The sequence below is a fragment of the Anoplolepis gracilipes genome, chromosome 12, assembly GCF_047496725.1.
Source record: "Anoplolepis gracilipes chromosome 12, ASM4749672v1, whole genome shotgun sequence".
Taxonomy (NCBI): Eukaryota; Metazoa; Arthropoda; class Insecta; order Hymenoptera; family Formicidae; genus Anoplolepis; species Anoplolepis gracilipes.
The window spans coordinates 5,052,925-5,080,043 of NC_132981.1; the positions used below are offsets into that span (position 1 = coordinate 5,052,925).

Below are 27,119 nucleotides of genomic sequence, written 5' to 3' on the forward strand. Positions count from 1 at the left end.
TGACACGAGAGAGAGAGAGAGAGAGAGAGAGGGATGGAGAGGAAGAACAGGTAACCTGCTCGCGCCCGAAGAGGACCATAACTCGCGGCTCGCGTGAGTTATTTCGCTAACCTTTACCCTCCCGCTAATGAAACATAATGAAATGTAAAGCAAAAAAGGCTTTCAGTTATCCAACTGCTGCTGCTGCTACTCCGAGAGTGCGGCGACTTGCACCACCGCGGTTAAATAATGCTTCCTCCCTCTGCTTTTTCCCTGCTCCCTCTCTTCCGTCAGTCGGTTGCAAGAACGTTGGTCGTGGTACTCCACTCCGGATCCGCGTCCCCCGAGATGAGACTCGGTCCGACTCTCTCAAGAGCGTTACTATAATTATGGATTTTTACGCAACGCGTACTGACGCGAGTCGCGAATTGAGGTCTCCTGCGCGAGGTGTTTGCCACAGATATTTCCTCGCGTAAAAATATAATTGAGTTTCCGAGGAAAAACTTAACTTGGGTCACTGCTGCTCTACTTTTACGTTGATATATCGTAGAGAAAAATAGAGCGAAAGAGAGTACACGAGTATTTTTTTCTGCAAAAGGTGAAGGTATTATAAAATTTCGAGTAGATAGTTGGGGAGAAATTAATCTGACAATTTTTTCCCTCTCATAATTTTCCTTGATTTTTCAGTAGTTTTATAATAGGTCGCAAATTATATTTATTTTACTAGAAGCTTCGAGGACCGAGAATTTCTTTAATAAAAGATTAAATGCAAATTATATTAAAAGAAAATAAACGTTGATACGTGCGTACATTTTTTTAAGTAATTTAAAGAAAGCAATTTAAAAATGTAATAATAATAAAATTAACTTCTCATATATAATTACGGCAAGTAGTAAAAACTAGTATTTAAAAGACATGATAGATAAATTACCAAATAAATTGAATTGTATAGCTACCGGATTCGGTTTTTTACAATCTTACAGCGTTGCGATCAATACTGAATCGGAAACATGGAAAGTTTCGTAGCTAACTTGCTGTACTAGGGCGAGAAAAGAAGTATTTAACGGTGGATTTCGCGAAGTTGGCAAAGTTTTGCGCAACGGATATAAATATTTTTCGTGTGCTTTTCATTAACTGTTCGGTTTACATTTCTCTCATCAGAAAGGCTAAAAGGCTAACGACAAAATACGACAGGATCCTTATCTGAAAAACTGAAATTTGTGTTTACGAAAGAAATATTTAGAGCTTCCAAGTTTTAACGCCGTGATTAATATTTTTAAATCTACAATTTTCTCTCTTTCTCTCTTAAAATACTGATAATACAGCAGAAATGTTTATGTAAATTTTATTGCGGATGGTATATTCCATTTCTTAAACAAAAATCAATCAATAATCAATTCAAAAATCGATGGAAATATTAATCATGTACAATTTTGTTATCAGAACCAAGCTTATACACACATACATTTCTATATCTCATTATACGTTGCATTTTTATCTTTTTATAAAAAATCGTGCAAGTTTATTATAAAAAATTTTCGAATATGCAATATATAAAATATTTAATTTATTGTATTTATATATAAATATTAAATTATTTATAATATGTACACAGAAATAATATTAGTCACTTGATGAATTTGACTCTGTTCGAGATGAAAATATCATATGTCAAATATTAAGTAGTCACATTATAGGTCGCTAATTATTTCGAAATTCAGTATTGGAACGATTCCAACGACGCAATTTTTCTTGAAGCCGAGTGGTCAGCCGGAAAAAAGCGGGTCGGAAGTGCCGTGAAATTTCGACGACTCGCGATGACACGATTGGTTGGCCAAGTCGTTGCCTATCGGAAGCGATTCGAATGCGATTTGAATTTTGAATGCGCGAATTTGCATATGTAAACATGAAGCTCCCACGAGATACGATCGCGTAGCCGTGCAACGTCGATTGTGTCGCTGCCTCGCATCCGGCGAGAGGGACAGTGAATCGTTTCCGAGATCTTTGATCGATAGATTTACACGGGTTTTAAAAATTTATGCGGCTCGTAAAGTATATATACATATATATGTATATGCGAGAGGAGGGAGTAGCGTGTCTATACGTGCCTCCATTTATGGCGGACATTTTTTCCCGACCGTTTCTGTGGGTGAGATGATAATTGGGAAACGTTCTCTTTGTCCTCTTTTTTTCTCCCTCGAATAATGGATTCACTTAGGGAAAAAATCGGCACGTTCTTTCGCCCAACGGACAGAGAGGTGTGAGAGGAAAGTAGAGGGATGTAATGGCACGGACCCACCGAACATCGCCTTTTACGCGGCATTTTATTCGTCTGCGCGATAATATCGCGTTATCCTTTTGATTGCGTCCATGTAAAAGAATCCCAAGACTCCCAAAGATCGACCCCCCATTGAGCTCTCTGCGGCCCCTGAATTATTCAGCAGTTACGCGAGGGAAAAGCACGTCGTTTTCCCTCTTTCGTCGACATGTCTTCGGATCAATTTTGTTTACCGCATTGAAACTAGGGGTTACCATCGCAAAGTTACTTGACAACACAATTTTTAAGCAATGCACATTCTTTTGAAATATTATTCTGAATTGTCATACATGTCTCTCGTAAAATATTACATTATTAATTATCGTAATTGAAATCGAGAGACTCTCAAAAAATTGTTTCTTTAATGATGAATTATTCAATGAATTTAGAATTGATTTTTACTTTCGACGAGAATTTTGAGAAAGGAGTAAAAACGTTAATTCTTCTCTACGAAAATAAAATGTACACTGCGATTTAATTAAACGATAGAGTTTCGCGAAAAATTCCTTATCAAGAAAAGAAGTTATATAATAAAATATTTAAAAATAATTAAAACTTACTTGATATTTATATAGTTGATATTTTTTACATTCAGACACTCTGATAATTTGTTTATGCAAGATGCAGACAGTGGCTTTTCGCTTATAGTTCTAGAGACGAGAAATTCTCTCACCGACAGTTATAACAGATGATTGTACGGTCGCAAGGACATGATGAATTGTTGTTCCACTTCATTTTATTTTAGTCCACCGATAACAGATAAGCTTTATATTTTCCCGACGGTATCATGTAGTAGTAACGGTAGAAATTACTATCCGAAGTAGCTGCATCTAGTAGTAGGTCGTTTCGCAGCTTTATCTTCTCTTGACGTTTCCTTATACGGAGCACTTTAAAAGTTTCGCGTTCCTCTTAATATTTTGTTGGCGCGCGCACACACAAGCACACACATACACACTCACACGTCCGGAAAACGTCGGGTGTGACGCGCGCGCGCGCGCGCGCGTGTCGAATTCCATCGCGCGGTCGCGTTTCGGAATGAGCGACCCAAGTATGCAACACGTGCGTGCATACGTGCGTGCATAGGTACGGCGGATGTTAACACGTGTCGCATACCGTGCGCCACGGCCGGGCTAATAGCGCTCGGCATGACGGCGATTTTATTTTTTATCCTCCTCTACTTGTGGACTGTCACCGCAGGATGTCTCGTGGCACGTGGCACCGGTGGTCGGTGCTCTTGCTGCTTCTGCTCGCCACGCGATTCCTCTCCATCCACGGACAATGCGGATCGTACGCCCAGGACCAGCAAGAGAAGCAGGACAAACAGGACAGTAAGCTGGCGCTTTACAAGGTTACCCTGAGGACTTATTGGTCGAGGGCGCGTTTTCCACGACATTATCCGGAGTGGAAGCCCCCGGCGCAGTTCGGGAAACTGATCGGTGAGTTTTAATTGTTCCTCTCAAATGAGTTCGATTAATTCGTTATGCATGAAAGGACATAATAATTTTAATCCTAAGAATGCAACGCATATGGATCTCACGCTCATCTCGAATGAAGATTGAAATGTAAAATATGCACGTTGAAAATACTTCTCTCCTTACATACATAGGATGTCAAATTTTTTAATCAAACGCGACGTTATGCAAAATTAGATTAAATTGTTCTTGGAACGATTCGAATTTCTATCGAAAACGCTGATTGTGAAATGAAAGAGCTGAGATTCGCTAGAGTTTTCTAATTATTTCGAATCTACACGATCCGCGAGTAACACAATCATCCGCAAGAGAGCAGCGTCGCTTTAATTAATGAGATCTCTCTCGCGAGAGCTGTCTACCGGCTTATCGACTCTCTCGACCACGACGCTTTCTCACGCGTCACCGCCGAAACTTTAATTCGATCAAATCCCCGCAGATATCGATGCGCAATTCCGATCACGGCGAATACTTATTTCTCCCGAACGATTTCGGGCAACGTCAGCCCGAGCCTTCTACGGGTTTATTTTCTTCGTGACCTCCTTTCTCAGATCTTTCTACCTGAAAGACGCAAAGGCGGACGGGCATGAAATGATAATTGGAGAAGTTGGGAATTATCGCATTATACATACGTCAGTGATGTTCGTAGTCTGATGTGAATTTAAAATGCGTACACGGATATGTCTTTAAAATGATGACAGATGTAGGTACATATGAAATATTTCCCAAGAAACCCATCTTTCTATTATGTAGATGGGATTCTTCAGCGTGTAATTTTTCGGAATAATCGTTATGTGAAACTTTTGATACCGAGACTTTAATACGCGAACATTAGATGACAACTTTTGACTATAATTTATTGTTGTCAATTACAACCTTGATTAAAGATTTTTGATTTTAGTCACTCCTATAATCGGAGCATCCTGTACGTAAGCGTGAGCAGGTGTCGTAAGTCTTCGTCGGTCTATAAATCCCTCGCAACCCCTTTTGCCACCAGTTAGTCTCCATAGTTTTGCGCTTTCGCTTGGTGTCTGTGGCCACGACCCTTCGTTCTTGCTTCGTCTCTCCAATCATTCTCTTTTTCTTCCGCTTCCCACAACGCCCGGCACCAGCCCCTTCCTCATGTAGCAAAGTCGAATAAATTCCGTTGGACCTGATCCGGCCGTTTTGCCGAATGTACGGCCGAATGTTCCGCGAGAAACCTCAAATACGAATTAGAAAGCCGCTTGTGCGCCGCCAACATTCAATTTCTAGATCCGCTTTCTTAATGGCTGCTCGCGATTCGAAATTATTTTCCGAAATATTTTGCCCGAAATGATTTCGTCGAATATGATTCAAAAGTAATGATGATTGTATCTTTATATCTACATAAATGATTTGCAAAACATACACTCGATAATAATTAACAATGAATATTGTTTTTATAATATAGTTTAATTAGAGAGAGAGAGAGAGAGAGACGCATATACATATAATGCATATAAAAGAGTTATTCTTTTAATTTAAAATTTTATGTTTTCTTTGTTTAATGAATAGTGTTGAATTTTTTGAAAAAATATAGACACTTTTATAATTTATTTAAATAAAAAAATAATATTTCCGTATAAATACAAAAAAAAAAAAAGAAGCGCGACGTGTGAAAAATTGAAAAAAATGCGTAGATTAGTTCGGAAAGAGGATCCAAGTACGGTTAGATAAAGAATGGAAGTGGAGAAGAGGGTTGAGTTTTCTCGTGTATTTACGAAGGAGGGAGGGGCACGTGGAAGTGGGCTCGAAACCGAACAGAGCGGAACAAAAGCAGCGACAAAACGTAATCGAAAATCCTTTACGCCGTTTCGGGGGGAGAAATCGCGGGAAGAACGAGGCATGACGGGGGTGATACGGAGACAGAGGGCGGGTAGTAGTAGTAGGTTTCTATCCTGCATTCCGCAGGACCTCTCTGTGGATATATCCTGCGTGCACACAGTCGAGTGAACACGTTCGATCGTTAACGGCCGACTAATGGAATGGAATTCGCATCTCTTCGTTCTCTCGTCGTATATACAACTCTCCGTCGTTTCCGTCGTTTCTTCAGCCGTGCGTCCGAATCGTAAAACTGTTGCCCGCGCAATGTCGTTGTTTTCCTTTCATGGCTCCGGATATGGTCGATTTAATTCGAATTTTTCTTTTTTTTCCTCTTTGCGCTGGTGTTCTTCCTCTCGACCTCCAGTTATTTCCTTTCGTCCACTCTTCAATTTATCTTCTTTGTCACTGTACTTGAACTCTAAAGTTTAATGAAGGTACACACAATTATTATTCGATATCGCTTTTTTATGCATTGCAATCGAATCAAGATACTCGATATAAAGATCTAGACATATCATTATATTTTTCCACGTTTTTTACGTATAAAGATAAAATCTCTTAGATATATGTAAATATGGAAGGTTTTTAATTGATATTACATGTTACATCGTTGACAAAATTATAATTGAAAATTTATTTATTTCTGAAAATAAGGTAATAATATAATTATTAATTTTATTAATAATTATAAATAAAATTCATACAATAAAAGGCGTTCTTTCTTTATAAATGGACTTTATAATTAATAACATTGACATACATTTCGTATAGAAATAACGTGTCTTATCTTCACGAGAAATGGCACATTTAAAGAAAAGTATCCTTTAATTAAAGCGAGAATTAAATATAAATACATTGAAATTGCCATAACTGAACCAGGTCGGAATAAATGCGCATTTTACTCGGTTACGAGTTCCTCGCAACTTGCACGTAGGTATCCACTAGAAACAAAGGGACGCGCTGTTACTGCGTGCGCGTATCTGCAAAGCAAACACGATAATAATAGCGTTACTAATGCATGGTAGACACTACGCTAATGGCGAACAAATATCTTCTTCAGAGGTAGAACGAATTATATCGAATAACAAGGAAAATCTTGTAACGTCTTTTATGTGATGAGCAGAAATAGAAAATATTTTCTGACAGACACATAAAACGTAATCTGCGTGGAATGCTTTGAGTATCGCGAATTTAATTTTACACTCAAAAATATGTTTAATGACGTTTGATCTTTTGTACTTTGCTAAAATATCAAAAAAGAAGAATAGCAAGAAAAATTACTTGGATTTTTGAAGTACTTGGAAAATCAGGAAATTTTTTAACAAAATTTGAATAGACTCTAAAATTATTTCTTTGATAAAAAGCGTCGTTTAATATTAAGATTTTTATCATATACGCGCGATAAGATTATTACAATATGTTTTCCATATGCTTGCCGCGCTCTTACTCGACGATGATACACTTTGAAAGTTCGTACTATTCGAGGAAAAAGAGGGATCGCGTCCCAAAGTTATCGGCAAGTCAAAAAGCACTCCGACGTATGCGAAAGTTTGCCTATTCCCGTTATGCTAATAGACTCCATAACAGGGACAAGAAAGAACGCTTTTTCCGCCGTCACTGACAGTTCGTAGACTTTATGTGACGGAATAAATGTCGTTTAAGGTATCGTGTGTACTTTTTGCGAACGCATTTCTCGAATTTAAATGCACAACATATTCACGCGTGTACTCACAATTTATCCTCGAGTCTCTCTCGATGTAATCTCTTTGGATGTTCGAGTGTTCTCTTTCCCCTAGCGTGAATCATCATCCAGCGCGTATAGGGCGGCTCAAAAATATCTCTGGTGAGCGCCAGCTTGCGATGTCAACGTGCGTGAGGATAGATTCACTAATGATCACTATCCTGATAAATAATCGCTTTCATTTGTAATCATTCTAAAATACTGCAATATTATATTTCTATCTTTAAGAGAGACGAAGAAAGAGAGAGAAAAGCATATATAAATATATATGTATTTATTATATATATATATTTTTTTATTACTATTACAAAACTGATTACTAAAATATTAATATAATAATGAAAATTTATTATTATTTTATAAATATATTGAGATTAAAATTATTCTATCGACTGTCAACGAAAACAGTGAATGACATTTCGGCAAGATTTGATCACGTGGACGCGATTATCGAGCGCAGAAGGATGTTCAATATAATTTTATGCTCGATGTACACAATACACCGTACATTTCTCAGTGTGAGAGAGAGAGAGAGAGAGAGAGTTTCCTCTCACGTTTAGACACCGTCGACAGAACGTCTTGGAACTTCGCCGGAGGAGGTAAAGCAGACTCTGAAACGGGGCCATGCGTACAACGCGAAGCGAGATCAGAAGGGGAACGGGATAAAGTTGCCGCGAATGATGCCTCCTACATGAAACTTACGCGCGCGTTCGGGCAAGTACGCTAATTTCGCGAAAACTTTTCGAAAACTTTTAAAATATAATATACACGTTCGTATCTGTCTGTCTTTAAAACATTTTTTTTTTTTTCGCTAGGTTTTATTCTCGCTTTAACAAATCCTCGACTTGCAAGCCGAGCCAAGTAAAAAACGTGTGAAATGTCTAAAGAAAGCTTGAAAATTATGCACATTTAATCTGTAAGAATTGGAATTGAAAAGACAGACTAAAATTTCATATAAGATGCTAAAATATGTAATTGGAATAATTAAAATTTGCCGGTTTTTTAAAGAAATACGTTCTTATTATTAAAGTTAAAACAGATGACACACCTAATTTCCAAATCCTAATTTGTTAATAGAAAATTGTGGAAAACATTTACGCGAGTTCTCTCTTCTGCGAATGAGTCAAGGGCCGTTTCTAATTATTCTACACTCGAGATACCCGCATCGCGTGCGCGCGGTGCTCTCATTTTTTTTTTTTTTATTTATTTATTTATAGTTAGAGCGACAGCTTTGGTACGAGTGAGAGATAGAGGGAGATCGACTGGACTACGAGAGCGAGGTAGCGTGCGGTGTAGAGATCCAGAAAAAGCGAGAAGGAAGTAACGATGAAAGAGAAAGAGAGAAATAGCATAGTGAAGAGGGTGAGAATACGAGGGGAGAAGCGCGGGCGAAGAGGAGGTGTATTTTTAGCCCGGACCGAGAAAGCCGAGCTCTTCTCTCCTTTTGCTCCCGTTTCTCTTTTCCCGTATACACCGGCTGCACCCATATTGACGGTGAAAAGCAGAAGAGCAGGTAGGGGAAAAGAGGAGGAGAGAAAAGGCGCCATTGTCAGCGGATTTGTTAAGATTGGAATCTTCGCGAGGGATCTTCGCGTCGGTCATGACTGCGACGGATCACCGGGCTCTCCTTCGCCTTCGTGAAAAGATTATATAACACGGCAGTTAATTCCGCGTTAAATTCAACGACCTCTCAAAGCATACAACTCGAGCCAAAAGCAACGATGTTATACAACTTTCTGACGGAATCGTTAAAACGCAACGTACGTATCCTCCTCAGGTCCTATCACGGTACGATTCACTTTCCTTTCGTCGTCATTCGATACTTTGAGGATACCGGAAAAGCTTTCCACGTGTTTTGGGCTGGTGTGACGAGCAGAAAGAGAGAGTGAGGCAATTTTTAGTCTGTCCAACCCGTGGCCTACTTCCTGTTTGTTTGATCTCGAGCGTATAGGACACTCGTGTCAGTCTTCTTTTCTTATTCACGCTCTTTCAGCGCACGAGTGCATTTTTGGTTACTCATTAATGAAGTACAAGTACACGTTTTCAAATGTTTGCTAGACTATCTCGCAGTGTCAAAACAGTTAGTATATTGTTTCGAAGAATTTTATATTCTATACTGATATAAAGTAGTCCAACAAGATTGCCATCTGTAATACTACATGATTAGTTCAATAACAATGTATAAAACTGTTTTACGCTCGCCTCTTAGAGAGAAAATTGCACAAAATTCTAAAGTTACATTATAAGAAGGCATATTTTTTATACATGATAACGCGCGATTAAGTGGACCCTGAACTTTGGCACAAATTACATGAAAAAAAGGAACTAAAAGAATTTTAGTAAACTTAAATAATAATATTCATCGCCTTTCTATTCATCTAACGTGAAACCGTTTCTATTTTATTCCTCGTAGTAATTGACTAACCTACTTGGACGCGCAGATTCAGGCGAATCTAAAAAGCCGAGCCAGTTCATCTTTGTGGAGCATCTTGCTGCTTGAACGTTATATAAAGAGAGAGAAGGAGCGGATTTATAATTACTGCCTGCTCAAGTCGTAATGCTAATTGAGCGAGACCCGAGATTTTCGCCCAACTTGCGATAACACGATTCGAGACGTGTCACGGTACCATTACGCAGTTCACTGCAGTGGAGATTGAATCCGTTCTAATTTCCGTGATGGCAATTCTCGACGAGATACGTAGAGATTTTTGCGCGTGCGTCGAAGAAATTAAATTTTTAAAATTTATATTTACCATTAAAGCGCTCGGTGGAAGTGAACGAGGCAAAAAGAAAGATCTCGGATCTGTTTACTCGCGATGCTCTCTCAGGGAATAATGCGCGGGAGTATCGATTTGTCCCGATGTCACACGATGTAAACACGTTCCCGACGACGAGGACGACGATGCGGTGATAATGCGGATAATAATTTGCGACGACAGGAAATGGGCGGCACATTAATAATGACGTCTCCGGCGATGCACAATGTCCTCCGCGTTATTTTACTGTCGCGGCGACCGAGCGACGCCGATCGAAGAGAATCGTTCTCGTGGTTACTGCGAAAAAATATTTATATCACGACGTCGCATATATATATATATATATATATCTACCTGCGACAAAAATAGAAACGGGGAGAGAAATATATCCGGGGACACGCGAGCCACACGTGCGCGCGTAAGTGATGTTTAATTAGTTTTCCGCGTGTACATTATTAACGCGTTTTCAGGTAATTAGAACGAGCGCTCTTGTTCTCGAGATCAATCTTATTAGACGAATAATGTTTGAGGGACGCTTTGCGCTGTAACATGTTCTTTTCCGTCGTCAGCCCTTTTTTTTGCATTATTTCCTAACGCATTATTAAAATATGAAGTTGCGTGTGTCATTTTTCTACTAATTTTGCGAGCATTTTTTGTTTCACAAAATTTTTTTTGCAGTCTGCATTGCTTTATAAAATATAAAATTGCATTTTAAAATTGCAGTATGTGAATATGAATTAAATAAATCATGTTTTACATGCCGTAAAAAAGCGATGAAAATTCGAATCCTGGTCATAACGCATAAAACGGATGCCGGTATTAATGATAAGAGTTTAGTGGATGAAAAGGCGAGAGCAAAACCAGGATAGGGAGGCGTCTTAAATCTGAAGTAATTCATTAGTAGCACCAAGGTACTTCTGGTTTTGACTAACTCGAGAGGTTTTTCTCTCAGAAGCGAATCTTTCCCCTTATCAGTGTCGTAATCGCCAGTCAGAACAAACCGCAAAGTGTAACGAAGGAGGAGCCTGGTTAGAGAAACGAGCGACCGACAGAAGATGGGAAGAGGGAGGGATAGAAAGAGAGATAGAGAAAGAGCGAGGTAGAGATTTGAAGAGAGAGAACAAGTACGACGAAAAGCTTTCTGTAGCAGATGTAGTACTCGCATCTGAAACCCATCCCTCGAGGGGCTTTTGTTGATTTAATAAACGCCAGCCCTCGAGCTCACCAGTCTCGACTCTACCCATTGTCATATTCTTCCTTCTTCCTTCGTCTGTGTTTCTCTTTTTCTCTCTCTCTCTCTCTATCTCTATCTCTTTTATGTATATTTTTCTATCTTTACTCGTTTTTATGTTCGCCTTCCGTTTTAGTCACTCGGCTCACTCATTTGTTACCATGCTTCGGATTACGTTACGCACGAATCAATGTCCGAGCTTCGAATAGCGGACAAAAATAAGAAGAAAACCCACTCTTCCTTTGTCGCAGTGCGGTGCCCATGCATTTGCATGATTTGCAAAAACATCGAGACGAAAGCATGGCTCGGCGATCTACCCGTTCATGAACATTTGCGCGAATTTGCGAACTCGCTGTTTCCGATTGGATTACAAAGTGCGGGATTTTACGTATGCGATTTTGCACGCGCGGCTGTAATTACCTTACTCGTTACTCGAACTTCTTTTCGCGTTCTTCTCTCGTTACATTGCGTCGCTTTTTTTTCTCCCTCTCTCGTTTTCGTGTCCCCGGCGTTTGTATCGTATTTCCTTCGTTACGATATCGCGTTTTTATCGGAGCAGAAGAGGAATCCTCCCTTTGAATTTTAATATTCCCCGTCGTATAATAGAGCCGCACACGACAAATAGAGTCGGAAGATCCTTATCCTTTCAGTATCTAGGAGCAACCAGTGTCAAGTGGTAATTTCCTGTGAAATTATTCAAATGGTGCCACCCTTCTTCACGAAGCTCTTGCTACCCGGCGATTGGCACGGGGAGCAAATCACCCGCATTTTCTCGCTCTTCGATTCTAGAATGAATCAAGAATCTCGTTCTTCGTGATTCCGTTGATTTCAAAAAACGACTATTTACGTAAAAAATAAAGTGAAATTAAAGCGTGATCGTTAATACGAGTCAATCTATTTATTTACACGATCTTTATAGGATAATGATTGTCAAATAAATTATTTTACGAAGAACAAAAAGCCAATGGAATTAAATGTCATTTAGAGATATTATTCAATATTAAAATATTTAATCAATTAATATTAATTATTAAAATTATTAATTTATTTTAATAAAGTTGTAAAATTGTTGCTGACGTTTTACATTTGAGAAAGATTTTTTTTTTTTTTTTTTAGGATCACATTTTTGTAGGACCGCTTCAATTTTAAATTGCAAATATTACAGTCATATTTCAGGTCTGCGAAAGCTGATTTTTTAGATGAACTTCGTTATGCTTTGCGACAAATCTCTGTCGCTGATAAAAGCATGTAATGAATACATAACGTTTTGTTAATAAATTATTTCCCTCGTCGAGCCTTTACGAAAGGGGATTAACCCTTTGGAGGCTATCTCGTTCGTACTTGCGCTATCAACAGCGATTTCGCATACACGCGTAGGAATTATACACGCACATACGCGTTTACCACTGCGACTACCATTTGCGTAATGAGCCACGTTTCCGGTTATGCGATCGTCATAATAATGCGCCCTTGTGCGGAATAAAATTTGATTAACGAGCTAGTTTGGCGGAAACACGATATTAATTACGATTTAGTACTACGTAGGTAGAATTTCATTTCAGAAATTGCTCTGGTTATTTGGCGTACGTGTTAGTGCGTTATTTGAAAGGCATACTGATGGTATTTGATAGCTGAAGATTCCCACATCGTTTGGTTTATCGGAGAATTAATTGTTCATATACTTTTATAGAGATACTTTCACAGAAAGATTTCTATGCAGGTTCTACATACGATAATTGTTGCTTCGCTTTCTATAATTGCAAAAATGACTTTATAAAATTTCCACATGGAATTTATCGTTGATTAGTATTAAGTCTCAAGTATATTGTAAATATTTGCTAGAGCATATGATTGTTATCTTGAATATAAAATTTAACAATTTCATTAGTTACACGAGATTTATGGATCTAATGTTAAACTTAAATTTATTTATGAATGATTCATAGTGCATAATTTTGTTTCGGGATCCGGGATAATTTATGGGCGAATATTTAGGATGCGAAACGTAAACCTTCGCTATAGATAGATAATACCGTTGAACTACTGACTCACTTTGCAGGATCGTTTTGCACTCGTGACTCATTTCAGCTGTGCTTGTCAACGACGATGATGAATTCGAATAATCCTTCTGACTAAATTTTACACGATAATAACAATTTTGAAATATTGATATGCGAAGACTTTTTGGAGCATTTTTTTAAATTAACTTTGTAAGAAAGATTTTAAAACAGTCACATTTTTTTGTCTAATAGTTTGCCATCTACAGTTGAACAGTAAGAGTTTGTAAGAGACTTTGTATATCATTTGATGTGTATAGTTCAGATAACACGTTGGATAAGGACGGCGATCACACGAAATTCCGTTCACGCACATTCACACAATCGAGTGCAAATGTAAATTTTCCTTTATCTCACAAATGCAAACTCGGCGAGTTTTGAACGTCGGTCATTGATTGCCTCCAAAACGAACGGTAAAAGAGAAGTTCAAAAAAAGAAGAAAATTTTACTATTTGATATCTATTATTTCGTTTATCTTTGCAGGTAGATAAAACGATCAATTTTGTGTAAGATAACGTTTCCCCGACCGTTTGTTTTCAACATTCTGGAGAATTATTTTATCTTTTTTTTTTTTGTACTATAATTGTTATTATAGAAATAAAAATAAATTTTTGTGTACACAATATTGCATTTCTCACGAGAATTATCCTCGAGTATCTATATTTTATAGCTTTATTTTGACGCGCGATTTCACTGCGGATTCGTTTTTACAACGTCTTGAACTTTTTATCACGCGCAAGAGATAATTGTGGCGTTAATGTACAAACAGATTATGTACAACGCATTTTTTTTTTTTTTTTTTTTTTTTTTTTTTACGAGCATACTTGTCGTTTGATTAATCGTGTTATACGTTGCATTTAGTATGCTGCGTTTATCGGCGATATGTTGTTGCTACACGACGCGATATTGCCATTTTATATCCCCGTACACGCGCGGCGGATTTTGCAACGCCCGTCTCAGACGGCTCTCGCTACTTTTTCCGACGGGAGATGAAAGCACGCGGTTGCGTTGCAGAATCCCGAATGGAATGAAGACTTGAACGGCGAAGGAGATACCGCTACCTAGTAGTGTACATCCTTGTTTGGTGTCGCGCGATCAAAAGCGACTCGTCTCTACTCGCGATGCAAACAGCAGATCGTCAGATTGTCGAGAGCGGGATGAGAGAAGCCGTCTTTTACTTGGCGCAAAATCGACCCCCTCGAAGCTCTCGTGGGGATGATTCCTAAAGATTTTCAATCTCTCGTCACGTCTCGCAAGGGTACGCTCCGCTCCGCTTTTTCTTGACGCTTCATCTTGGATATCTATCGGAATTCGAAATATTAAGTCGCGTTTTTACATTTCCAACAGACATTGAATCAGATATTTTCGCGGGTGTTGAAAATATTGAAATTAAGAATATCTCGAGTTATTTTCGTATCAATAATAACAAAACGAGAAAAGATGTGTATTTGCATTTATACATTTATATTATAGCTTTAAGCGAATGAAACTCAGTCGCGTTTTACTTTTTGGCACGATTATTAATTTTAATACGATTATTAATTTTATACGCACAGACATGTAAGAGTTTCTCGATTCTAGGACTCGAGTGAGACGCCGAGATTTTGAAGATATTCGAAGAACATCTCGTATTTTAACAGCACTTTGTTCGATAGCTTGCACATTGTTTATACTCGAGAAAAATAGTGAATAAACATATGTAATAATGCTCAGATTTTCGATCGATCAGCTTACTATGAGAGAATTTCTCTCTCTCTCTCTCTCTCTCTCTCTCTCTCTCTCTCTCTCTCTCTCTCTCTCGCTCTTCCTTTACTTCGCAGAGAGGACAGTATTACGGAGGATAAATTATGTAAAGTGCACCGATAACTCAACTTACATTATCTTGCGGCCATCACCATCGTGTCATGGGGGAGTCTCCACTTAATATTTCTTTTAAAACTTGTAAATATACACTCTCGCTTTCCCGCGAGGGAAAGCTCTCCCCGGAGTCATCCCTCGTTTGTTTCTCGAATCTGGTCGTGTCTCGCGACCGATCGGAATAATAAGAAAAGCCGGGAAAAAGAGGGCGAGAAGCAACTTGATGGAAAGGAAGAAACGTGGTATACGAAAACTCGGAACTTACCGCGTTTCTGAGAGTTGACAGAACTCACGTCGCCTGTAACATCCTGCTTGGGACGAGCACGCTCCGTGAACTTCGCTGCCAGTTTCCTCGAGCAATATCGGTCCCTTTTCCTTTTCGTCGCCAAAGGTCCAACAAAGATCTAACGACGTTGCTCTCCGCTGTAACTGTATAAAGGGTCTCCCGCTCTAATTAAGCCTTCCGCGTGAGTAACCGAGATAACCAAGCTCGGGAATGAAAAAGGAGAAGGACGGAGAAGCCGCCGTCAATAAACTACGAGAGTTACCGGGATTAATTAATTAAGTATTTATAACGCGGCAAGATGGCTGCCATCGTATGCCGTATAGCTGCGCGTACAACTGCGGCGTGTAATAAAGTTAATTATAATCGTGCGTAATTAAATGAATAGAAGTATATATTTATGTTGGAGATGATGTAAAAGCAAACTTGTAAGATTTTTAAAAGACGACATTAGTTTTTATTTAGGTGGATGCGTCTTTTAGATACAAGATTAGCAACTTTTTACAAATGTCACGGGTGACTAATAAAGGCGCGTATCTTTTCCTCGAACTTTTTGCGTCTGAAGAAAGCAATTAAAAGTTTTATCGATATATTTTTTTTTTTTTTTTCGATCGCGTCTTATTATCTCCCGGAAAACGGGATTCGTGAATACTAGCCAGTATCGCGTATTGTATTAGCGAACGAGAAAATTGCCGGTTAAATGTGGCGTTATAAAGCAGCGCGATTTTCGCGGGTCGTACCGAAGCAAGGAGTTTGCAGCACCGAGTATCCTCTTGGAACGGAAAAGGAGAACTCCCTTGCCGGCACCGAGACCGTCGGTGGATCTTCTCTCGTTTGAGACGTGCCCGGAATAGGTTTCCGTTCTCGTAGCTCTGCGTAACACCGAATTTCCTCGAGAAAATCGATCGGAGAAATTCCTAGCATGACGGTGAGTTAATGTCCGTGTACGTTCATCACGTGTGTAGCTTCTGCGAAAGAAAATTCAGAAAGAATCGCAAACGCGTTGACAGTCTGTCAGGCTCTCGAAACATCCAGGTCACGCGCAGTTTCATCACACAGTAGCGTACGAGGTATACTTTTTAGTGTTATATTACGCGTATTTTTATAATATAACAAATAGCCGATTTTATTTATTTAAATAAAATTAGAATTGATAAAAAAATTTCAGAAAATATTTCTATCTTTTTAATATAAAGAAAAAATAAATATCTTTTAAAAATTGTTTATTCAATTTACTTATAATATATTTTTATAAAATGTATAATAATAATAAATAACACACGCATATTTTGTTATTAATTGTGCGCATAATTTTCTACTTTTGGTCACGATTTATTCACAATACGTCTTTTACAAACTTGATATAGATATCATATTTTAGACATTATACATATTTTAAAAGTACGAAAAATGGCATCGCGTTTAGTTTGACTTCAAAGTTAGATACCAAAGCTTTAAAGGACCGTTGGGCACGAATGAGGCATATCATTATTCGTGTCTCGCGAGTCATACTACGTATTCACAAAGTTTTATTTGAATTGATGAGTTTGGGTCGGCGACGGCGGTGTTCCCCTGTAAGTTTGCCCCATATTCCGTTTCTGTAGATGGATGTCGTGAAAGGTCTTGACTTTTTATTCGAAACGCGTCGACGATACTTTTAAGCACCGCTGGCAAGATGGTTCGAAATGAATATCGATTTCGACATTAAGGTTTATGGCCAAAGATAGGAAATTTAGGAGTCGAGGTCTCGACAAAAGTTTAATGCGCGATTCTTGTTGTAGCAGCAGACAGTCTTCCCCAGAGAAATATATATATATTTTTTTCAGTCCCTTGAAATATACGGAATAAAACAAAGATTGCCGTAGATAGGCAGTGGGGAGAGAAAAAGAGAAAGAGAGGGCATCTCGCATTTGCATGAGAATTGAGCTTCTAGTGTGTATGTGTGTGTGCTGGATGCGAAATATTTTTCCGTTTATATTTCTATAGTGCGAATATATGTCGCGCAAGAAACTTTCCATTCGTGTTTGTGATTCTTTTTATCTATAAATTCTCTTGTCGGTTCGCGATAAATCGCCGTCGAACGGAAGTTTCGAAGACAGCGACAGGGCTTATTACGGCTTCTGATACTAATTAATCCTCACCCGGCGCACGTAAATTACTGGAGCAACTAACGGAGTTAGAAATGCATACTTTATTCATTGTCGGTGATTAAAGGAGGCAGCGAGATCACGGCGGCCTCCGGTTATAAAGCGCATCGCCCGCGTTCGAGGCGTGAAGACTTCAGCGGACAAGTTAACTCGTATAAACTTTTCCGAGAGAGAGAGAGAGAGTTAACTCCAGCTATAATTTTGTCGTTCGTCCTATCTACGCGGAACTTTTAAAGCAACCTATTGTTACGTTTCACCTAGACAAAACTCGTTAACGCTACCGACAGTCAGGACTTTTCCTTAACGAACACATGTCACAGTCTCACCTTCTCTTTGTGTTTTTTTTTTCTATATATGTGAGAAAGATGTTATGTCTCGTATAAGGAATGAAGGATAATCGATACTCGAATATCACACAGTTGCGGTCTCATTCCGTAAACAAACGTATCTTGATTAACATATAACAACATTAAAATTAGAAATGATGCACGTGTTATAAATTAAAAAAGGATTTAAAATTATATTCAGCTCTTGAAAATTCGATAAATGTTGTAGCCTTGCATTGCATAATGCTATTTTAATTAATGGAATGACAGATATCAATTAATCACAGGGACGCTGGATGTTTTTGTGTTTTACAAATGTACGCGCCAGGTTAACGTTCATTACGCCGAGAAGAAAAGAGAATATAAGGAGAATTTTGGATCGCGTCATTAATTTTAATACCGTCTTGAAACGTGAGAATTCGACGTACTCAAGTCGGCGACGACGTTAGGGGGTCACGTAGGAAAGGAAAAATTGCGATCCATTCCTTTTTATGTGATTACGCTCGACATGTTTCGCTTAATGCCGGTACATGCTCCCTTTTACGAAATATCGTTAACTATGTGGAAATTAAGGTGTGAATGTAGTTTCTTCGTCGCCATTAGTCGTTGCGATGTTATTTTAATCACGTCTTTTAAAAGCGAGACTCGAGAAAAATTTCAATGTGAACAAATAATAAGAATTCTCATTTCTTGTATTTCGAGTTAAATTCAACGCATTGTGTGATATGAAATATAAAATAAAAATAAGATCAATATGAGTGCTATATTTTAATCGAGATTGAAGATTTAATAAATATCAAACTTGATTTTTTTTTCAAAATTTAAATGCTTAAAATTAAAATTAAAATTGCTTGCTAATGCAATTAATATCTTTTAACCGAGAGAGAAGATTTGATAAATGCCATCAGATTTGTGATTATTTGTTTGTCGTTTAAATTCTTTAAATTATTTGGTAATACAATTAAACATTAATATAAAAGGGCAACGATGAACGTTTCAATAACTTATTGATTTGTTATTGGTGAATTTGAAATTATTTTTACCATTGCTGTAACATGTTTTAACACAATAATGCGATAATATATTTTAACACACTCAGTACATTAATAACACATATATCTATCTCGAAGCAATTGTTTTGTATAACCGATTAATTTATATGATTAATTTAGGTATTTATTAACAAGAACCAATTTATTTTACGAACGGTAATATTTTTCATTAGATTACGAATTATCAATGCACACTGTGAATTATGTTTAAATATTTACATACATATAAGAGAAATAAATACCGATAATAATTATTTGTTTCACACTCAACTGAAGCATTTTTGGAATTTTAAAAGTAATATTATATCAGTAAAATTGTAAGGACGCAAATTTATTGAAGCAAAAATATGTCATTTAATAGAAATCTAATTCTTTTTCTTTACTAAAAAAGTTGCAAAAGTCCGGTAAAAGTTTTCCCAAAATGACTCCAACGTCGTCTTATCTCACAACCGTTTGTAGGTACTAATGGTTCTTTTAAAAATTTATAAAGAAAGAGTGTCGCGCGAGTGATAATAACTTTAAATGTATCAAGTAATATTTCATTTAACAGATTACGATTTACGATAAAATCGTTGATCGGTCGTAAAACCGAGTGTGAATTTATTATGCTCGCAAGTTATCCGTGACCAGTTAATAACGCGATCTGTTTTCGGCACGCGGCAAATTTCCGTGACTCCCGAAGTGGCGGCGGCGAGCAACTTGGATAGTCACAAGGGGTAAACTGTATAGTTAGTCATGCAGATTAGACGTCGGCGCGTTCGTGTAGTCTCGCGTGTTCCAGAAGCTGTTTCTCTCGCCGACCGCCACTTCGGGAGCGACTGCGACCCCTGTTCGCCCGTATATTCCTACTGCTTCGTGCACGCCCTTCATTCCTTCCCTCGTTTGCACCCACCCTTGGGAACCTTGGTTGCAGAGAGAGAGAGAGAGAGAGAGAGAGAGAGAGAGAGAGAGAATGCCGTTAGGACGCCGCTAATAATAGCGATGAATTGTTGATGACGTCGCGCTGTGCTCTGTATTTATGTACCGACAGATCCCCAGACGCACTCTCTATAGAGAACGGTCGCTCTCTATCATTCTCTCTTCCGCGTTACGTGCGAGAGAACCACTAGCTCCGTCACCCTTCCCCGGTCTCCACCCTCGCAGCCTGCGAGATATGCGATGAACAAGCCGATGCTCTATTACGGCGAATTCATCCACGAAATTTGCGTGCCTTCCGTCCCTCGGCATTAACCTATTCTCGAAGAGGGGGTGCGTTTTCGACGGTGGTAACACGCCTCGAAAAATCGTGCCCCGACTGGGAACGAGCGCGTTTAGGAACAACGGCATTTCGCGGGAATCGAGCACGTGTCGTGAGCAAACAGTCGCCACGTGTTTGTTTTAAATTCCAACGCGGTTGAAGAAATGCCGTACGTGATTGAACTGAAGGTGAGAGTTGAACAACGGTGTCATGTTTGAATTACAGTTTAATAATACAGTATCTTCTTTTTTTTATGATGTTTATCTTGATATGCGTTTCGAAAATCAAGAAACTTTGTCACTTTTTATTTTGCCGTCATTTCGATCATATATCGATTAAACAATTTCAATATTTTAATGCAAAAAACCCAGGAGATATACATATAGTAGAAAATTCAAAATTATAAATTTACTGAAAAAATATTTAATTGTTATTTATTTCGCATAAAACAAGTTAATAACGAATGAAAATTTATGCAACTATCTTTTTCACGTTCTTTTTTATGCACGATGTGTATCATCGCGTGCTTTTCCATGTGGATGCTAAATTAGTATGTGCTTTGCGCGCTTACAGACGGAGGAATTACACGAATGTCCGCATTGGTATGAAAGAAACGAAAACCTCTCTCTTCCACGTTATGTGAATACGTGGAGATAATTAGAAAAAATTTTCTAGACGTACGTGAATTTGACGCGTGAATAGCGAAAAGCATTGCGCGCAGTGTCGGCTCTTAGACTGCTGCACGTTCTTCATTACGATGAATTCATCCGCGGCTTTTGAGCTAAAAGAACAAATTGTTTAGCCGCAAAAAAAGAACCCACATGCGCACAGAGAAAAGAATCGTATAATGACCGGCAAAGGTATCAATGTAGCGGCAACAATAATGTATAACCGCGAATATCGATCACTTTTTAACCAAATTAAATCGCGAGAGAAAAGAAAATCGCAAGAGAATCGATAGTTTGTATAGAAAGTATATGAATATGAAGAGGGATTTCAGGTACTGTTGCGAGCAAATGATATAGGTAATGATGTTCTTAAGTTCTTTAGTTTCATTTTATGGAAAAGTATCTCGTCTTCAATCTTTTTGCGGAGAGAAAAAATTTTAAATTATGCTTGTAATAACGCACGCCATGCAAATAAATACGTATAATATGAGTATAATATGGATGAAACATGAAAGAGAGTATTAATGTGTATCTGAAAAAATAAAAAGATTACAGAGTAAAATTTTTAATAAAATAAAACTCGAGAGACGTTAATAATGTTATTCATCTTTTGTGGGAAAATTCAATGTTTTATTCAATCCCAACGGAATTCATCCCTAGGTTAATTTAATACGTAAAATTAATTGTGACTGGAAATTTAATTAATTTTGATCAACAACACAAAATATATTGCTTTGAAAAATGTTAACGCGGAGACTTGATTATTTTAAAATTGCAAGATATTACTAACAACATTGATTTCGTAAAACGCATAACATATATAATCCATTTCTTATCAAGATTTTCACGGGATTTCTGACAATCCCTGATATGACACCTCGCCATTGTTGCTCTCTCCATTGTATTCGCGAGAAAAGCTGATATTCTGCACCCACTGACTCGAACAATAAAATCGGTACAAATATCTTCTCGCTTTTTTGCAACTTTTGATAATACAATTATCATCCATACGATAGCAAAAAACTAAAGTCAATTATTCATTTATTTTTTATTAATGCAATTATGTAAAAATGGAATTTCATTTACTTTAACTGAAGATGGAAACGTTATTCAACGTAATGCTTAGATCACGCATATTTAATACACGTTAAAATAATAATCAAGCTCTCTAAAAGTTTTGAAGGCATCAAAACAAATTTACTTTTATCGTTAATAAATTTACGTTTAATTATTAACATGCTTAGTTTGTCACGACATGTTGGTAAGACTAACTAAAGGCTAATACAACTTGTATACCTGTACGCGACCAGCTTTCATCTTCGCGAATCAAAGTGCATACTTGCTTGTCTATAATTTATGCTTGCAAATCGGCTTACACGTCACTCGACGTCATCGTCGTCTTCGTCGAACTCGTAGAGGCGTAGATAATACGAACGAGATGCGCGACTCTATCGTCGCGAGATGGTAATTAATGCACCAGCGATCCTCAAAGATACCAATTGCCTCTCTGAAAAATGTTTATTTCTTGTGCCTCCGTTCCATGAGATTCGTTCTGGAAACGCGATACTCGAGGAGATGAGATTCGTCCAATTATGTAGACTGAGAAATGCGGCGAGATCTCGTTCCATTTTACCGGCAGTCTTTGACAGCTCCTTTCGCTAATTAAAGGCTTCTCTCTTATAGCTATAAGCGGGACGAGGTGCAGTCAGCTTAAGCATACGCTTAAGAAACTTGATTGACTAACAATACTTATCTTGCTCGTGGGATTATTATTATCATGTTCAACGAATCTTATTTAGATCTAATAAACATCAATGATATTCATTTTTTTATATCAAGTTATACATTTATTTATTTATTTTTAATTAAAAGCTTATTTATAATTAAATGCAGTCAGGTATTACAATATTATTTTCAAGAAAAAAAAAAAATATATAATTAGAATTGTACATTTGTAAGAATATATATCATAGTAATCGTTCGCTAGCACGACGAAACTTTACCATGTTTCCGCATTCTTATTTCGCGAAAGTCACAACGGGAACAAAGAGAATTCGCTCCCACGAGCGGCATTATCGCGCGCGCGCGACGGTAAAAACATAATAAATACCCAGTCAAAAACGGCGCGGATCCGCTTCCTGTTTATGAGAGAACTTGCGTAATAAAACGGAAACGACTTTTCGCACCGTGGAGACCACCGAGAAGATGGTAATAAGGGCAACAGAGAAAGAGAGAGAGAGAGAGAGGTTGGGCGGCCATTATGAGATGAAATTTTACTGTGCTAGTCACGCCGAGAATGCAAACTGCACGACCGCGGGGCAGGCACGAAGTTTCGCGAACAAGGGAACGGAGGAAAGAGGGATGAGAGCGGGAGGGCAGGAGGGAGGATTCCGTTTCCTCTTCGACGGGGGTTGCGCGTAAATTTGTAAAACGACGGTGCTATATACGGATTTTCTAGTCCCTCCTCGTGTGCGAGACGGGAATGTCTAGCGTCGTCGTTCGCCCGCGTTGTCGTCGTCGTCGTCGTCGTCGTCGTCGTCGTCGTCGTCGTCGTCGTGCAAGACTCCCCGAACCCGGTCACGATTGTAATACAAGCTATACACACCGGGCCGGAACTTCAATTCTCCGATCGTACGTGCGCGCGCAGAAAATTATGCGGAATGAATGCCGAGCGTGGAATGAAATTATTGTTCTCTCCTACGAAGAATGGGAATCCCGGGTATGTTGGACACCCGGGTAAAACATCGTTTTGAAATCTCGGGGGGAGCACGATCCGGTGGTTTCTGGACGATTCGTTGCAAGCGAATTCCTTGAATTTCCCGAATAAATTTTCAACCCTTTCTTCGCCGACGACGATCAGCGAAAAAGAGCGGTGAACAAGACGCGGAAAATAATCCGACTTCTCCCTTCCATCTCTTCTCTCCACGAAATAACAAAAAAAGAATATATCTACATATATTTTATATCAATAGGGTAAGAGAATACGATGAAAAAGAGAACAATTTTTTTTTTTTTTTTACGAAACGTATGGTGAATGACAATTTTTTTGGGATAAAAATTATATTTCTGAAATGACTATTGATCTCGATATGTTTAGATAATTTTAGCTACATTACATGCTTATTTATTATATATAACTTTGTCTATTGATTCTAATTATAACAGGTATTTTCTTTGAATCTATTAATTTGCTGATTATGCTTCGTGCTCGCTGATTATTCCTAAATAATTTCATAAATGGAAAACTAATCTTTTAGTAGATCAGTTAATGGAAGATCAATTTTATACGATCCAGATAAATTTTTTATTGTGCTAATGCGATTTCTATTCCATTGCTCTAGATTAGATGCATCAATAAATTATCATTGCATAAATACACATAATTTATAAAACGATTATAAATTATAATTATATATATATATATATTATATTGATTATAGTAAGTAAATTTGTAGAATTTGTTAATTTTAACATTTTTCTTATGGTTTATCTTAAAGCATACTTTTCACATTATACAATATAAATTCATTGCCCAAGACGCTTATGCGAATCCGTCTCTAATCGCGGATTAATTCAAAATTATTTTGATTACAAGTCGACTGATTAACATACGTAGTGGACGTTTCGCGACGTCGTCTTCATCAAATTGTCCCGACAACATGTGGTAAAGAGACGTACGGAGTTACATACGGGGAGAAGGTGGCAGGAGGCGCCGGGGAGGCGACTCCACGGAGGGTCGTTAAGAAAGTCGTTAGACCCGGTGGCGGAATAAACGAGCACAGAATCCGGGAAATTTAAATTCGACTCGTCTCACATCACAAGAGCAAGTGAGAGAGAGAGAGAGAGAGGAAAGAGCGAGACGCGATGCGGGATGGACCGACCGCCGCAGAAGCTCTCAGTCCCCGAAGGAATTATAAACAAATGGTCTCGCTCGGTACAGCAACCCCTGCTGCGCCAACCTCCGTTTCCTGCTGCTGTATAACGACACGTTATTCGCGTTGTTACGACGTACTTGCGAACTCGCCGTATCCGGGACACGCTATCCCGTCTGCCGTATGCTGCCGTCTCTGCAGTTTTGCCGCCGTTGCAGCTGCATAATTTGTAACGGCCGACGTCGGACGCCTTGCCTAAGAGTTACAGCGAGACCTATTGGTCAAAATAATCCTGCGTATAATTGCGTACAATTGCGCCGAAATATATAAAATGCGACGAAATATATAAAATCTTGGCATGTATTATTAAATCTTTACGCGCGCAAAAAAGTTCGATTCATTTTTATAACGTAATAATTATTATTCAATTTTTTATCCCGACTACCAGCTGTTTGATTTGATTTTTCGGCAATTTAATCTTTGAATCTTACAAAATATATATCTTTGTATAATATTTGATTTCAAAGCGAATAGATTATCGGATGTTCGAGTACTTGATTCGCCGAGATTGGCGAGATGGCTTCACATTCCAGAATCTCGGATCTCTGAATTTCCGATTAGAAGAATTCTTCAATCTTTCAAGAAAACCTCTTTCTCGAATTCAACGAGACTCTGATTTTCAATAATTAAGGAAACGCTGCAGATTCACCTTACGGGGAAAATGCTGCGAATTCCGGGGATGGCTGAAGCGAAGAGAAATCCTATGTTCGAAGGATTTGCTTTTCTGAATTTATTTGCCAAAAGCTAAACCTCGTATTCGTTCTCAGGAAAACCAAACGAAGACAAAGTATCGAACGAAAATCGACGATGCAAAATCAAAATCGTATCTCGCTTAATCGTCGTTTTATCATGAATCGCACTCTAGTTTGAATTCTTTTTGTTCTTTCGGAAATTGCAAGATTAATGAATTGAAATTTAGTTCTGTTAACGCTAAAGAGATAGAGAAAGAGAGGCGACTTTTCCCGCCGACGGTATGATTAAGAGATAATGCTTAATCGATACCGGAAGAGAGAGAACAAAGACGCGACAACAACAGCTACCCCTCGAAGGGGGAGAACAAGAAGAAGCAAGAGAACGGAAGACGGTGGTGTTGCATCCGTTGATGCATGTAACCAATTTCGAACCGCACGCGCCATAACCGTATCTATGTACGACGTAGACACGCGTAGACAGTAGAAAGAGAGAGAGAGAGACTACGTGCGTATCGCCTGCCTATTAATCTCGTGTATATACGCGCATCTTCGCTCTTCATACTCTGAGATGTAGACGTTGGAGTTGGCGCGCGTATCTCCCTCGTAACCTCAGCCCCCGATGAACATCGCCTTGCGCGGTTTCGGCCGCGATTCATATTGCAAAAGCACGCTAATAGCATTAGCGTTTAATTAAGACCGTGCACCGAAATTAATTTTGCGCCCGCCAAACTTCGTTGGCATTTGTGTCGTAAGTACAAATACGATATATATTGCTTCGGCGAATATATTGTATAGAAAGGAGCAACTAATTCTGTCGAGCATATCCAATAGCGGGTGCGACATCCGATCGGTAGGTAGGTATATCTAAACTATTTCCGAGTGGAAAATAGTCGGTTTTCTGCGTCGAATTTCCTGCCAGTAAGACTCGTTTGAACCGCATTGAAGGTAATTCCGCGTCGTTTACGCCGTGCAACAATTCAATCTTCCTTATTGGATAGTTACATCCGGAAAATTACCCCCCAAGAGTTATATCGCTGCCAAGTCTTCCGTATCAAGCCCTGGCTGTTCTCGACCCAAACAGCTGAGCCGGCAGACTAAACGGCTTTATTCTACGAATGTTATGTTATATTACGTCACCAACAGTCGCAATTGTATAATTCGCGGTTGTATAATTCGTGCATTTGCGATTCACGTAATATGTATGTATACGTTTCGGGCTTGTCGCTGAACCGCGACTATTTCGCTGGAATAATTCTACACAGGTAGCTATATTATTAATGATAAAAACCTCGTATTTTCAGCTATGATATTAAAACATTTAATGCAAGTTAAAAATCTATTTTATTTTTAGCACATTTATTTACAAATGTTTAAAATATTTTTTAAATGTGAATAATTAAGAAATATACTCAACGATTATTCAGAGAAAAGATATATCTTTGACAATTATAAGTACAAAAAATCTTTTTTACATTGTGATCAAAATACTATCATATATTTAATCGAATAAAGAAAGTTCACTTATATTGA

General features: G+C 38.3%; 1 protein-coding gene across 1 annotated transcript in view; it reads left to right on the plus strand.

Annotated features, from left to right (window-relative positions):
* LOC140671824 (spondin-1) overlaps nt 1-27,119 on the plus strand; it is a 213,173-nt gene that overhangs the window by 3,239 nt on the left and 182,815 nt on the right. Inside the window, exon 2 of the mRNA XM_072903463.1 lies at nt 3,494-3,732. Within this exon, the coding sequence (XP_072759564.1) occupies nt 3,495-3,732 (238 nt within the window). The 5' untranslated portion in view covers nt 3,494. The remainder of the gene's footprint in view (nt 1-3,493; nt 3,733-27,119) is intronic.